This window comes from Nelumbo nucifera, chromosome 7, assembly GCF_055504915.1.
Source record: "Nelumbo nucifera cultivar China Antique chromosome 7, China Antique-T2T, whole genome shotgun sequence".
Taxonomy (NCBI): Eukaryota; Viridiplantae; Streptophyta; class Magnoliopsida; order Proteales; family Nelumbonaceae; genus Nelumbo; species Nelumbo nucifera.
Genome location: NC_142655.1, coordinates 25,367,650 through 25,382,963, shown reverse-complemented (window position 1 = coordinate 25,382,963; position 15,314 = coordinate 25,367,650). Strand labels below are relative to the sequence as shown.

Here is a 15,314-nt window from a genome sequence, read left to right as displayed (position 1 = left end):
CTTCAAGTAGACAGCCTGTATTTCTCAAAGTACGTTTGAAAAGAATTCTGCCTCCAATAGGGCAATAGGGCAAAACAATATAAAGGTGTTTGATCTTCAATTTTTTCATTATAATTAATTAAATTTCAACATAAGGTATGGATGCATCTGTGCTTATCTGTTATTCACTCTTTTAAGTCTGATAAACTTCTGCGTGAAAGGGCGTCTTAGAGAATAAAAACTTATTCAGAAACCTCATCTAATAGCTTAAGCTTTTTGAAAAAAAAAAAAAAACTCTTGATCAAAACAATTCCAATGGAAAAAGATATGCTATGCTCCAATCCAACCAACCTGTTGAGCTAATGAGCTTCTTGGGTCCCAGCTATTTTACCAATTTCTGTTTTGTCCAATTCTGGTAACATATTGTATTTTCTTTTATCAAAACGTGTTGAACACATACCCCATTGTTCACAAATCACGTCTGTTTTTTTCAAATCAATGAATCATCAAAAGTTGGGGCATCTATTTTTCAAATGTACGTACATCTCCAAAATTATTTTTGTTGACTTTGTTTCGTTTTGGCGCCTCATGCATGCTTGACCCAGAATCTGATAAGTTCTGGCTGAAAGTTGGGCCGGATCCATTCAAATTTTTGCAAGCGTTGGGCCCATGAACAGGTCTCAGTCTAGTAGCTAAGAATATGATTGTGGTTTAGACTGTCATCTACACTTGCCTTTGGAGAACTACTCAGAACATAATTAATCAACACATCTAGGATAATAAACAAATAGGAATGATATCAACCGGAAGGCGCTAGCCCATAAAGTACTAGTCAGCTAGGATAATAACCGAACTATCAATATATAGTACCGCATATAAAAATTAAAAAGTGGAAAATTAATTTATTCCAGGAGACTGATCCTCAATATAGATATAGTCTCTTTATTTCTAAATTCTAATAACCAAAATCAACATAGAATCCCCACTCTAGCTAGCAAGAACTTCAGTTGTCTGTCACTCGCATTCCACCTTCTGGATTGTCTTGCTGCCCAAATTAACTGCAATGGTGCAGTTCATTTCTGCAGACTTTCGCTTCTTCATTATCTTCATCAAGTGCACCTTCCCACTCAGCTTGGCGTAGCTGTTCAGCGTCAACGTTCCTGAACTCAGATCATTGCTCAGGTTCGTAACACCCGATAGCCTTTCCGAGGTCACCTCCATCGTAATATTCATACGTCGAGTCTTCCGCGCCTTGGCCCGAGCCATGGGTACGAAAGCCTCCCCTACCGCCGTGCCCCCGTAGGAGACTGTCGCCGTGCTGTTATCGAATTTGAAATGGCCAAAATTCTTGTTCTTGACAGCGATTTCAGCTGTCAAGGTCATGTTGAAGGAAGGAGACGGTGTGGTAGCAGAGTTGAGCCTGTCGACGGTGACGCTGGTCAACTTAACGCTGGGAGTTTTGATCTTCAGCACGGTTAAGGCGAACACTAGGATTATTATGGTCTGAAACACGGCGAATGCAGCGATATAGGCATAGCATTTCATGTTTTGCATGCGGCGATGCTTCTGAGCTTCCAGCATGGCTGGTTCGATCTTCTTTTTCTTTAGAAGCAGGCTACGAACGATCGGTCTCCGGTGAGTGCAGCTACAGCTAGTGTTGGATATATATATCTGATCGATCTTTCTTGCCTTCTGTCTATCGTTGGATGGTCACCAGATGAATTTAAATTGGGCGGCCGGCCGGGGTGAGGTGATATCATATCAACAGCAGATAGTGTAGTTTTCAACGGGACTGGTTCAAGGTAGTTGCCTCTCCTTGGGTCGCAGAAACTTTAATATTAATGTTAATGGCGTTACGGAGGCCTTGACCATTGACTTCTAAGAATGAAGCAGCTTCTGTCTAATCTAACGACTACGAACGAGTCGGGATCTGCTGAACTTCCTGCACTTACGATCAGTTGCCTCTCCATTCTCATATATCCGGCTAAGTACACTGTGGAACCAATGGAACACTGTCATTGGTTCCACAGCCCCCCGAACAGCGATGGTGTTCAGCTAATCCCAATTCTAAATATTTTGCAGCTGAGTGATTTTCATTTTATCCTTAAAATACAAAATTAGAAGTAACAATATTATCCCATTGTGCTAGCTTGTAATTTTTTCGCTTTGTGAAGAGGTGAGAAGGTAAAAGATACCAATTACCAAGGGTTTCAAAATTTTACGGAATTGTTAGTTTTATGTTATTCAATTATTAAAAAGAAAAGAGTTTTTTAAATGCCTTAAAAATGGGTATCAATACCCGGCCCCAAGATTTGATGGCATATCTTATTGATACTTTGAACCTTGCATCACTGAAATCTTAATATAGTAGTTTTTTTCCCTAAAATCTAAATATTAGAACAGAACAATATAGTCAAACCTTTTAGTTCAGTGATATGAACCAATAGTGTTTTAAGAGTAAAGCATTCCCATTTCATTTTTGCACTTGTATCATTAGTGAAGAATGGGGAAAGTGGGCATGTGGGTAAGAATAAAACATGAATAATACAAAATATGAACAATAAAGGAAGCTATTTCCTTACACATTTATATGCATTTATTTGTTAAATACCCCATACAACCTATATAAAATAAGGCATTTTTTATCTTAAAATTTCTATTTTATCCCTATATAAACCTTCATATTTAACATAAGCATGCCAAACATTTGAGGCCCAAACCTTGAATACTATGAGCAAAAGCTAAGCCTTGCTAGTGGGGTCTAGGGCTATTGAGGCCAGGCCTTTTCTCTTAGGCTTGGCCTCAACAGCCTTTGAAAACAATGAGTGATAGCCAAGAAAATAACTTTTCCATGGAACACAATAATATATGGGATTGTGGATCAAAGGGAACCATTTTTCCATGAACTTACTTTTACCAAAAACTGAACAGAAATGTACAGACAGGCCCAATATAGATTTCTGATTTCCACTGCAGAGCTAAATATTCAAAATGGTAACAACCCACACTCTATGCACCAACGCCCACCCGTGAATTGTCATCAGTTCCGAGCTGTCACCTACCCCAACAGTACTTTGAGCCAACAAATTCTGACCCTGGGCTGAATTGTCATTCTCCCAAAAATGAATGTGCCCCTACATGTGCCTATAAATAAATACCATACACATGAGACACAAAAAAGATTAAATGGAAGTGCAAGCGAGAAAAAATTACAGATCTCAACTCACTCTGAATATTGAATTAATTAACTTCGGATCTCTGCACTAATCGGGATCGTATGAAACATTTGTTGTAACAATGTTCAAAGTTAACAGCTTATTTAGGTAGTCTAGATCTCTGCTGACGATGAAACGCCGGCCGGCAACAAACCCTACAGTATGTTGTCATTGACCTTTGATGGAGAGATATTTGTCATGTGGATAGTGTTTTGTGAACAGGATGTGTGAACAGTGTTTTGTAGTCAGCATATTAACTAGGAGGTATTCATTAATTTGAATGGTTTTATGTTTAAAACAAAAATAATAAATAACTGTCTTGTTAGCAAAAACCAAAAACAATCAGATCTCCTACCCACAAACTCTTCCAACTTCTACATCTTTGTGCATTGAGAATATGAATATTTCCCATGAATGTTTGAAAAGATATTTCCAATTCGTGATGGGTAGGAGATGTGAAAAGAGTTTGTGGATGGAATGTTGGAATTCATTAAGGGTCAGTTTGAAAAAAATACAAATGCAAATATGTACGATACAAATACAAGCAAAATAATATAAAATATAAAGTTTTACACTTTATATATTTGCATTTATATTCCAAATTGAACCTTAATTGATATATTGGAAGAGTTGAAAGATTATTTCTTTTATAATTAAGGAAAAACTTTGATCTATTCATAACCGCTCTTCAAACTAGCCCACCCATTCAGACAAAAATAAATACACAACAGCCAGTGTCCCATTCTAACTTAAAACCGTGTGAATTTCCTATTGGAATTAGAAAGTTCTTCATATTCTTCAATGAAAAATAATATTAAATTTAGTTCTCTAACGAATGAAGATTCCAATAATACATTATTGTGGGTCCCTATTCTTATATTCTTTTAGATAAAGTAGATTGTTTTAATTGCAAGTCAAGATCAACTCAAAAGCACTATTTGTAATTAAATACTATTGATACATCAACCAATTGTTTGGGAGTGCTCATTTGAAAAATAAGCACCTATTCTAAGGGCAGTATAAATATTTTCAAGGTGACATTATGGGCCTAAGCACTTTTGATTAAGGCCCAAATTTTTTGACTTATTTTTAAGTGCTTATTCATAGGGATACACACTTATTTGGCTTATTTTTCAAACACGAATAAATGGTTATTGGTGTGAGCCACATGTTTGATTTCACTTATTTTAAGTTTTTATTGAAAGAGTACTTGAAAAGAAGTGTTTGCATCTTACAAGTGGAAAATAAGTACTAACAAGTGGAAAATAAGTACAGGTTAGAGGTGGCTTTTTCTTAAGCACTTGTTCTTATTCCAAAATTTTGGGATGGTCCAGTCCCTACAAAATTTTCTTAATACCTAAATTATCCCCACAAAGGAAAAAACCATGGTTTTCAAAACCGGACTGGACTGGACGGTCGGACCCGAAAAACCAGGAACCAGTCAGGTGACTGCTTCCGTTTTTCTCAAAAACCGGATTTTCCCTCAAAACCATTGATTTTGGTTAACGAACCACTGAACTGGGTGGTTAACCGTTTGAACCGTTCGAACGGTTTTGACCGTTTTTTTTTTTTGTAAGAATGGGCCGAGCATTCGGTTCGAATGATCGGATCATTCGACCCAATAACCGAACCCCTGACCGGTTCCTTCACCGGATCAATTTTAAAAACCATGGAAAAAAACCCTTCTTCTTCTCCATTCGAACCTTACAAACAGAGCAACCGCGGGAGGGAGCAGAGGTGCAACTACTGGTGATCACTGGTACAGCGGAATTAAAATCGACCTTTGCCCAGCAGCGACAAGGCCAGCATTGTTAAGGAAGCAGTATCCATCGGCTTGAGCAGGCTGAGCATGGTGACCAAGAGGCCGAATTAATGCATAATCAATCTTCATGCCGAACATGGTGACCAGAATGGTAGTATCCATCCCTTATTCTTCATGCCAGAACACGTCAATGCGACTAGACAATGAAGAAGCAGGAGAAGCCATGGATGGATATTATTAAGGATTCGAAAGCTGGGGTGAATCTCGAACAGCCCTTAACAACTTTTTTTTTAAGCTCTGGAACCTAGAATTAGGAAGTTAGAGAAGTTGGTGTGAATGATCCATGTGTTCAGTGGTTTCAGATTCTAGTTCTTACTGCAAATTGCAAAGCTTCCCAGTTGCAGTTGCATCCAAGGTTCAAGGTATAACGATACAATACGTCCCGTATCAAATGTATCATATCGTATCTACCAATACACAGGTGTATCGATACTTTGAACCTTGGTTGTACCCCATTTGCAAGGGTTAAAAATATCATTTTTGCTAAAATAAATACTTATTAGAAAAGTGACTTGTCAAACATCCCCAACAATGTCTTATTTTTCAAACCAGTTAATTAATCACCAAACATAGCCTGACCGGGCCCAAAATAAGTGCTTATTTTTAAGCACTCCCAAACTTAGCCTAAGTGCAATTGAGATAAAATGTACAAATCTTATATGGAATAAGAGTGTAAAACTGAAGTGGGTGTAAAATTTGTATCCAATTCAAATATGCATTGCAAACAAACATAGCTTAAGTTTAGATTCTGATTCACTTATATAGCAAGTATCATTTTACTTGGTCCATACTGCCATTTGCCAACAAACAAAACAAACTTGAAACAAAAGTAAACAAGAATTTGCACTCTCATACTACGAAATTGCATCGCAAATAGACAAGCGAGTGTATATATGTACTCAAACCGTCGGGATCGAAGTTTTGCTCTGTATCATGAATAGTTTCAACTGAGTGAAATTGGGGAAATGGTCGTCTCTCTGATTTCTTACCCTCCCTGATCGAATAAGTTCTGTCTATTAACCATTAAGAGGATTAGGAGATTTCTGCAAATGTCTCCAGGTATTCATTCATTACAAATCGTGAATGGCTTATTCAACCCAAGTTTGGTTTTGAATCTTTTGACTGTGACTAGTCTCATCAGGGGATTGTCATACAGAATGAACTGAGACTGAGAGACACAGAGCAATAGAGAACAGAGATTAGCTAGCTCATAAAAATACGAAATTGATCGATCTTAAATTCCAATACAAAATACAAATAGAAATACATAAAAATACATAGGAGAGTAATTAAGCACTCAAACCCTTAAATTAACGGCACTTTTCCCTCATGGATCTAGTAATAGTAGAAGTATTGGCAGTATGTAGCAGTTGGTGGAGGAGGAGGAGGAGGAGGACTGAGAAATGAATAAACTGAAACGAAAGATACATTGATTCAACTCAAGCCCTACAGTTTCAGACGTCAATGCAGGACAAATCAGAAATAGTCAGGGCAATCAAATTGGCTCTCATGGTGCATCTCATTTCCGTGGACTTGGGTGTCTTCATAAACCTGAAGATATGAACATCCCCGATCAACACAGCGTAGCTGCTCAGCGTCAAATCAACTGAAGGACTGGAGAAATGAGTCGAGGTTGCGTTGATATCCAAGTGCATCCGCTTTGTACTCCGGGCCGTAGCTCGCCCAGGGTCAATGGTGGCCTGCCCAACCCCCACGCCTCCATGGGAGATGGTCAGAGCGCTCCTCTCGTATAAGAAGTAACCGAAGTTCTCATTCTTGATAGTCACTTCGGCTTTCAATTTCAGGCTGTCGATGCTCACAGTCCTGAGTTCGACCACGCTCAACCTGACACTAGGCCTTCTGATACGAAACAAGAAAAGCGCTATCACCACCATAAGTAGGATCAGCACCGCCACCCCAATCGCAATGAGGACGTATATCCAACATTTCCTGTCCGGCTTCCGGCGTTCTGCGTCGCCCACCTCACTGTCATCGACGAAGGTCATGGTGGCTCACGGCGGCTTGATGAAGCAATGAAGTTGCTCTTACCTTTTCTCTTTGGATGATGAGCTACTTGAGGAGGATGAGAAGGAGAAGGTTCTGTGTGTGTGTGTGGTGGTTGGTCTAGGGTATGGAGCAATGGGGGTTCATAGTTGTATATATAATTAAAGGAGGATTGTCATCTTCTGAGGTTATGATCAGGAGCTAGCACTGTAATTTCTTCTTTGCTATATAAGTTATTAACAACTGTGTGACACTGATACTGTGGAGTGTTGACGATGTCTATGTCTATATGATGCTGTCTGCTTTCTTCCTCCTTAAACAACTAAACAAGAATGAAAGAAGCTTACCGGAGACACGGAAGGACTCCATCTACGTTCAAAGATGAAAAACGGGCTACTGAGTGAACCCATCTCGATAGTTGTCAATATTGTAGGAGAAGGGAATTGAAGTGGTTCACTTCTACCTACGTTAATTTGTCCGAGTCCGGAACCAAGAGAGAGAGATAGATATATAGATAGATAGATAGAGAGAGAGAGATTATGTTGGGATGTATGACGATGACAGAAGCGGCTTCTAGAAAGAAAACAAAAGAAAGTATGACAGGGAATTCCCAATCTTTTGATCCATTTATTGTATGTTCAACCAGAAGATTACTTTGATGCGTGAATTAATCATGTCGCCCAAGTTTTGAAGAAGCTTCGCTTATCTAAAAAGGTTTTGAAGAAGCTCTGATTCGTTACGTCAAGCAAGCAAGCAAGCAACTCTTGGCGACTGAAGCAAGCAGGGAAACACTCTCCACAATCCACATGAAAACTGGTGAGAATTGGGCCCTCATGGGAATGGGAATGGGATACCACCAACCATACCTTGGAATATATACATACATAGATGGTCTAATATCAGAACACGACATTTAATATATCCTTGTTTGGTTTGTTGTGTCATCAGTAGCTATCACTGCATTGATGAGGATACCACCATTGATGGATGCAGGACGCCTTGTCTGGAGGCTGGTCTCCTCAGAGGGCTAAAACGGCTATTCGATTTTGAGCTGTTAGCGATGGCAATGGGGTGAGTTGGGGGAGGGTTTTGTAAAATTTAGACTTTACCTGCCTCCCTAAACCTCTCAACATGTACCTGCCCCAAAATCTATCACAGATTGCAATTAGATTTTGGGAATTTAAACCTTTTTCACACAAGAAAATGTAAAACCCTCCCTGACCTTATTCTCTCTGCATTGGAGGGTAGGGATAGATTAGGTTTAAAACCCTTATCTAATTTTCTATTGTTTCTTGTCATATATAACTAATAAATAAGTAAAATAACAAAAATAAACAACAAAGTTTCAAATTATTTGATTAAGACATCTAAAAACACATTACTATCAATACATAAAATTCAAAACATTATTAAATTTAACACCTAATACATAAAATTTATATGTTTTCCAATAATATGAAGATCAGGGAGAATTGGTATTTAACCTAATATATACCCTATCGGTACCCATACAGATTGTATAATCCCAAAACCCATCTTTTAAGTAAAAAACTCCAACCCATCAAGAAGGGTTGGGGCAGGTTCCCACCGGGTAGGGATGGCAATTTCTGCCTTACCCGGTGGGGAGCAATAAAACATGAAACACATGGTAGAAATTGCCTTCTCTCTCTCTAACTTGTGAGTGACTCCCGCTACTCGTGAGGGATAAGATGAGGTAGCCCCAAATGTCGTTAGTGGATCACATAGCGTAGAAGCTATAACTTGTATTAATCGATCAATTCATGGGCGACGGGGACGTCTAGAGGGCCACATGTCCGATCAAAATCAAGTAGAAAGCCAACCCACCAATCCCCTTCCTAGCTAAAATCTAATTTCAATGCATCTGTTTCATAGGCCAGAGGTTCACATGTTTTGGGCAAAAAACTAATCATCACCGTCAAATGTGGGCTACTAATTTTGGTCTAAGCCCATTCGAAGCCACCTCAAATCCTAATCCGGCCGAACTGGAACCATTGATGCGCATATTGGTTTTAAGATTTTCAGTTATAGATTTTTCAGGCCAGGAAAAAAGTAAAAGGTGCCAACTTTTTCTGTGGTCTGACCTGAAACTTACCATGTGTATAGCCTGTAAAACTGCAAAAATGCAAGACCCTTGTGATTTATGGCCATTACCTAGGCTTGATCTTATAGTTGTACTGGGTCGAACAAAGCCCATTAGAAAACATTTCAATAAGTGACGTTTACATAGACCACTAAGTAAAGAGGTGATAATTTGACAAACAGTCCGGATTTCCTACAACTAGAGGTGTAACGTGGGCTGCATGCCGTGCCTGAAATGTGGGCCTTGGCGGGCCGTGCCTGCTTGGCACAAATCCCCCAAGAGGGGAGGAAAAAACTTGAGACCGGATCTGTTCCTCACACAGGGCGCCTCACACTGACTTCACATGCACATCCTACCATGCATTGGGAATATCTCCCGTACTTATAAGTTATTATTCACGGGAGATGTTCCTAATGCACAGTGGATGTGCTTGTGAAGCGCCCATGTGTGAGGAGCAGACCCCGGTCCGAAAAACTTTGGTTGTTGGGGGCCAGCAGCCTCTGCTGTTGAGAACATTTTTGGAAATGACACGTTACCATAGAGTGGGGTAAAATAGTAATTGCTCTCTATTTCTTTTTAACCATAAGCATAGACATGGGTGTGAATTGGTGAATGTGTCCAGCCTAAAACCACTCTCAACAGCATACGTTGTTGGCCCCCAACAGCCAAAGTTAACTCAAAGGGGAGCCCGACAAGACTTGAGGCCTGGGCCCAATGGGCCATGAGTGGGGTTGGGCCACAGGTTCACGCGAAACTTTTAGAAGTTTTGAAAAAATAATGGAAAGTTAAAATAAAATAACAAGATAGACAAGAAATTGAAAAAAAAAATCTTAAAATTTTACTCTATATGAATTTTGATGTATACGATTGTTTATATTATATAATAAAATGAAATTGAAAATTTTACAATAAAATTGAAATAAATAATATAATAAAATTGAAAATAAAAATTATATATTGATTGCTATATTATATAGCAATTAAGTCCACGTCAGCAGCTCTCTCCTTCTCCCATTCCCCCTTTTCTCATTTCTCCTAAAACCTCTCTCCTTCCTCCCTTTCCCCTTCTCAGGCCTTCCAATGGGTCATATGGCAAGAAAGGTCTCAACCATGATATGATGGTAATTTCATTTCCATCAATCTAAAATTCTATGATTTCGATGTAATACAATGCTTGATATTTGGATGGTTGAGACCTCTCTTGCCACATGGCCTATTGGGAGGCCAGGGTAAGGGAAGGGGAGGAAAGAAAAAGAGTGAAACAAAGAGCTTAGAAGGGGTAAGGGAGAAAGAAGAGAAGTTAAAGGAGAGATGAGAAAGGGTCTATGGGAGGAGAGAGCTGCTGATGTGGACTTAATCACTATATAATATATTAATAGATTTTTGAAAAGTAATTTATTCATATCAAAATTTTTACAAAGGATTTTCATGATATTCAAGTTTTTCTTTCTTTTTTTTTGTTATGAAAACAGCAATAAATAGAGATTTTTTATTAATTTAATTTTAAACATCTCCTACCAAAGTGTCAACTGGTTGGTTGGTAAGGTCTCCTGTTGGTTGTAAAAGAGACTTAGGATCAAATCCAGTTTGCACTAGGGTTGGGGGCTTTATGGGTTTGGGGGATGATCCCCCTCCCCTTGGTTGTGTAGCCCCATGTTCCAATATTTGAGGAAGTTTAAAACCACTTTGCTCCCAAAAGGTCTCCCACTATCTTCTCTCTCATACTAATTAGAAAAACTATATCCCACCTTTTTCACCTAAAATCCCACACCCCTTCCACTCCCTTTTCAAGAAACCTTCTCCATCATGTATGTTAATTCTTAAGGAACATAATTAGACTACACTTGTAAGATATCCACACGTTGCTAGCTTCTCTTTAGATAACAAAAATTAATTTTTGGTAACTTGGAAATTAATTTTGGTAAAATATTTTGTTAGATTTCACAGTCAATTTTGATAAATTAGGTAATTTATTTCGGTACATGATTTTTTTGTAACTTTGGTAAACTAATAACATTTAGAAAAAATAATAATTTCTGTAAATTCATTTTGCTTAACTTTGGTAAATTATAACTAATTAATTTTCGTAATTATCAAACAGTAATTTTATTAATTTAATAACAATGCTAAATTAATTTAGAGATAATTAATTATGTAATATATTTTTGGTAAATTTCATAATGAATTTTGATAAATTAATTTTGTCAATTTTGTTAAATTTTGGTATACTTCCAAAATTTAATTTTGATTTATATTGTTAAGTTACAGATTAACAAAAAATTATTATTTTCTCTAATGTGTTAATGAATAATTTTCGTATACTTTTGGGAAATTATTATTTTTTGTGAATTATTAATTTATGAAAGTGAAGTAATTTAGCTAATTTTGGAAGTTTTTGTACTTTAATTTTGGCAATTTAGTGATTAATTTTGTTATGTGGAAAATTAATTTGTAATCCATTTTGTTATATTAATTTTGGTAATTTCATATATTAATTTTACTAAAAATTTTTAAATTTTGGTAGTGTTGGTACTTTAATTATTGTAATTTTGGTTATTTGGAAAATTAATTATAGTAATTTAGCTAAATTAAATTTGGAAATTTTGTTAAATTTTGGTATATTTCCAAAATTAATTTTTACTTATTTTGGTACATTAATTAAACAAATATTATTATTTTTTCTAATTTTTGAATAAATAATTTTGGGAAAATTAATTTATTAATTTTGGTGAATTATTAATTTCCAAATAGAAAGTAATTTTGATAATTTTGGTACTTTTTGTAAATTTATTTTGTTAATTTTGGTGAATAATTTTGTTATATAGGAAATTAAATTTATGATTCATTTTGTTATTTAAATTTTTGGTGATTTTATATATTAATTTTCCTAAAAATTTTAATTTTTGATAAATAAATTTTCATAATGTTGGTGATTTTTTCTAATTTAATTATTGTAATTTTGGTTATTTGGAAAATTAATTTTGCTAATTTAGGTATATCAATTTTTATAATCTTGATATTTTAGGTGAATCTAATAATTAATGAATATAACGTAGGAAATTTTGGTGAATTATTAATTAATGAATAATTAATCTTGCGTGAATTCAAGACTTGCAGGGGTGTTCCATAAATGGACCTCACCATCACCCAATGCGAGCAGCGAATGGTTGAAGAGGTGGTCTCTTAGATTTATCAGTGGTGGACAGTGTAGACGTGAACGCGACTGATAGAAAAGAGATGGAGAGGGAACATCCCTCAAATATTACAGATTGTTTGTTAATCCCCCCTAGTTACAAACCTAGAAGGGTTCTAAAGCTGCCAAATCTAGAGCCGAGGGTAGCGGAGTAATACCTGATAAGAATGAAAAGATGTAAGAAGCCCCCAAAGTGTTCCCAGGGGTGAGGATTAGCTCTAGTGCCCCTTTTATAGTAGGAGTCGCCTAGGTGGGGAGTAATGCATGACCTATAACCATGCCATATATTGTGATCACGTAATGGGACTTAGAGAGGCGTCAGCTGACCACAACCCCACATTAGTGGCTCAAGAGTAAATGCGCCCAAGACGTGCGCCTACATTAAATGCTCTACAATCACTAAGGGCAGAAATTACCTGAATGCCCTTAAGAAATTGTCATCTACCGAGAATACCCCTAGCCGATGCCACGCATCAAGATCCAGTGGACCGACCAAATATACCTACATCAGGTTCGACTATGATATGAAAAAGATATGATATTTGAAAAACAACTGACCAATAAATTAGAATCATAAACATAGCAGCAAATAAGGTGTTATTTATCAAAATTCATGGGTGTGTTTTGATTGGGGGAGGGGGATAGTAATTCTTTATACCATGGTTTTCAAAACTAGACCGGATTGGATGATCGGACCAGAAAAACCGGGAACCGGTCTGTTTTTCCAGGGATCGAAAAAACTTGACCGGTTCCGTTTTTCCCCAAAACCGTTGATTTTGGTCAGAAAACCGCTGAACCGATCGGTTAACTATTTAAACTATTTGAAAGGTTTTGACCGTTTTTCAATTTTTTTAATTTTTTTTATTTTTTTGTCAAAATGGGTTAACCGTTTGAATCGCACAGTCGGACCTTTTAAACCGGTAACCAAAACCCTGACCGATTCAGTTTTAAAAACCATGCTTTATACATAGATCAAAAACTTCAAATTGATCACAGTGAACCCAAAATAAATGAGGTTTTCACTTCTCATCAACTAAAAATAACTTGTCTATTCTTTTTCTTTTAAAATTGTTCTTTAGTCCTACATTCATTAAAAGCAAAAAAATAACCTTTCTTTTCAAACATTGTGTGGGGATATATATCTAGTTAACAAGCTATACCTATTCTACATTAAATCTAATTAACCTTTAATGTCTATTTACCTATGCAAATCTGAAAAAATAATTATACCTAATAAATTATTAATTGAGAACACAAAGGGTTACGCTCCTTGAGGTGATTGCTTTTGCATTTCCCAAATTTAAGCCACAGCTTTTTCTTAGTCTCTAGAAGTAAGTCAAGACGGAGAAAACATAAAAGGATTAAAAAATAAATCTTACACATAGAAAGAGCCGAATCCAAAAACCCAATCAAAAATTTCTTAATCCCATAGAACACTTGGGGGTGTGTTGTGTGTAAAATTCGTTAAGAACCATTTAACTATATCTATACTAAAGTAAAGTGGGCCACATCAGATGGTCTCTACTTGTTCCATTACTTCAATTGAGCAATTCTAGAGGGGTACAAGATTCTTTTTAAAAGTGCTTGGAGTTGCCACCTCAGCATACCTTATCTCCTATTTTCCTCTCATTTTTATTACGAAACTAATAAAACTCATATATTTAACACATAGTTTTTAGGAAAGATATAAGACTTCTTTATAAAGCCAATCCTTACTCTAATTTGTTCCTACCCCCACTAGCCACCCAGCACCACTATCCCCCACTTTCTCCTAAATCATCTTTGTTATCTCTAATTCCTAATTATCTATACTTCTTATTTATCCTCTCCCCCCACTTTTTATCTATATCCATCTTAAATAAACTTTTAATTAAAATTTTAAATATTAACAAAATTAAGTAATAATTTTAAAATATTTATTAAAAATAAAAAATCAAATAATTATAATAGAATTAATAAAATTCATATTATTAATAATTTATATTTTTATGAAATTCATAATGAAATTATGTGGTAAATTCATAATTTATATTTAAATATTAAACACAACTAAATTTTAAATAGTTAAAATAACGAAATTATGTAGTAAATTTAAAAAAAAAATCTTAAAATTAGAAAAGTAATTATAATATTCAAAATAGTATAAATTATAATTTTATAGATTAATTCTTAAATTTAATAAGAAATTAATATTTTAAAATTTTAAATAATTATATTGTTTAAATAACTAAATAATATTGTAAATAACTAATTTTTAGATATTTCAAATATCAAAGTTTTTACAATTAAATCATATTTTAAATATTATTTATAAAAAAAAAGTAGACTAAATTATGAAATTATGTAATAACTTTAAAAATTTTATCAAAACACAAAAAGAATTATAATAGATTTAACAATTTTCGATAATAAAAATATAAAGTATAACTAATTAAAAGTAACCAAATAATATTGTAACTAACTAATTTGTAAATATTTTAAACATCAAAAATTTAATAACTAAAGAATATTTTAAACATTATTTAAAAACAAAAAAAAAATTGATTAAATAATGAAATTATGTAATAACTTTAAAATATTATCAAAAACACAATTAATTACAATAGATTTAATAATATTCGATAATAAGAATATAAAAATAAATAATTTAAAAATTTTAAATTTTATTGAAATAGTAAAAAAATAAATTAAACAACTTAGAAGTATTAAAGTTTTTTATTAGTTATTTATTGTATTTTCATTATAAATTTATTTTCAACAATTATGTGTTTTCGCTATAAATTTGCAATAATTATTGGAGGTTAAACTGTTGTTATTTGTTAGAGATTAGACTATTAATTTAGTTGAAATTAAGAGTGTTCATTGATCGGCTTTGTTTAGTTCGGTTTGGTTACCGATTGTTTGGCTTACCATACTGATTTAGTCAAGTTGGGGAGTTGGTCACTTAAAACTAACTGACGATTAGTGAAAACCAGCCAACTTGAGTTGTATTGCAATGTT

At 35.1% G+C, this 15,314-nt stretch overlaps 1 protein-coding gene across 1 annotated transcript; it reads right to left on the bottom strand.

Moving 5' to 3' along the window:
* Positions 1–761: 761 nt before the first annotated feature.
* LOC104593460 (late embryogenesis abundant protein At1g64065-like) lies at positions 762–1,775 on the bottom strand. The gene has a single exon (XM_010253305.3). The coding sequence runs from the start codon at positions 1,558–1,560 to the stop codon at positions 994–996; it is 567 nt and encodes a 188-aa protein (XP_010251607.1). The 5' UTR covers positions 1,561–1,775; the 3' UTR covers positions 762–993.
* Between the last annotated feature and the right edge of the window lie 13,539 nt (positions 1,776–15,314).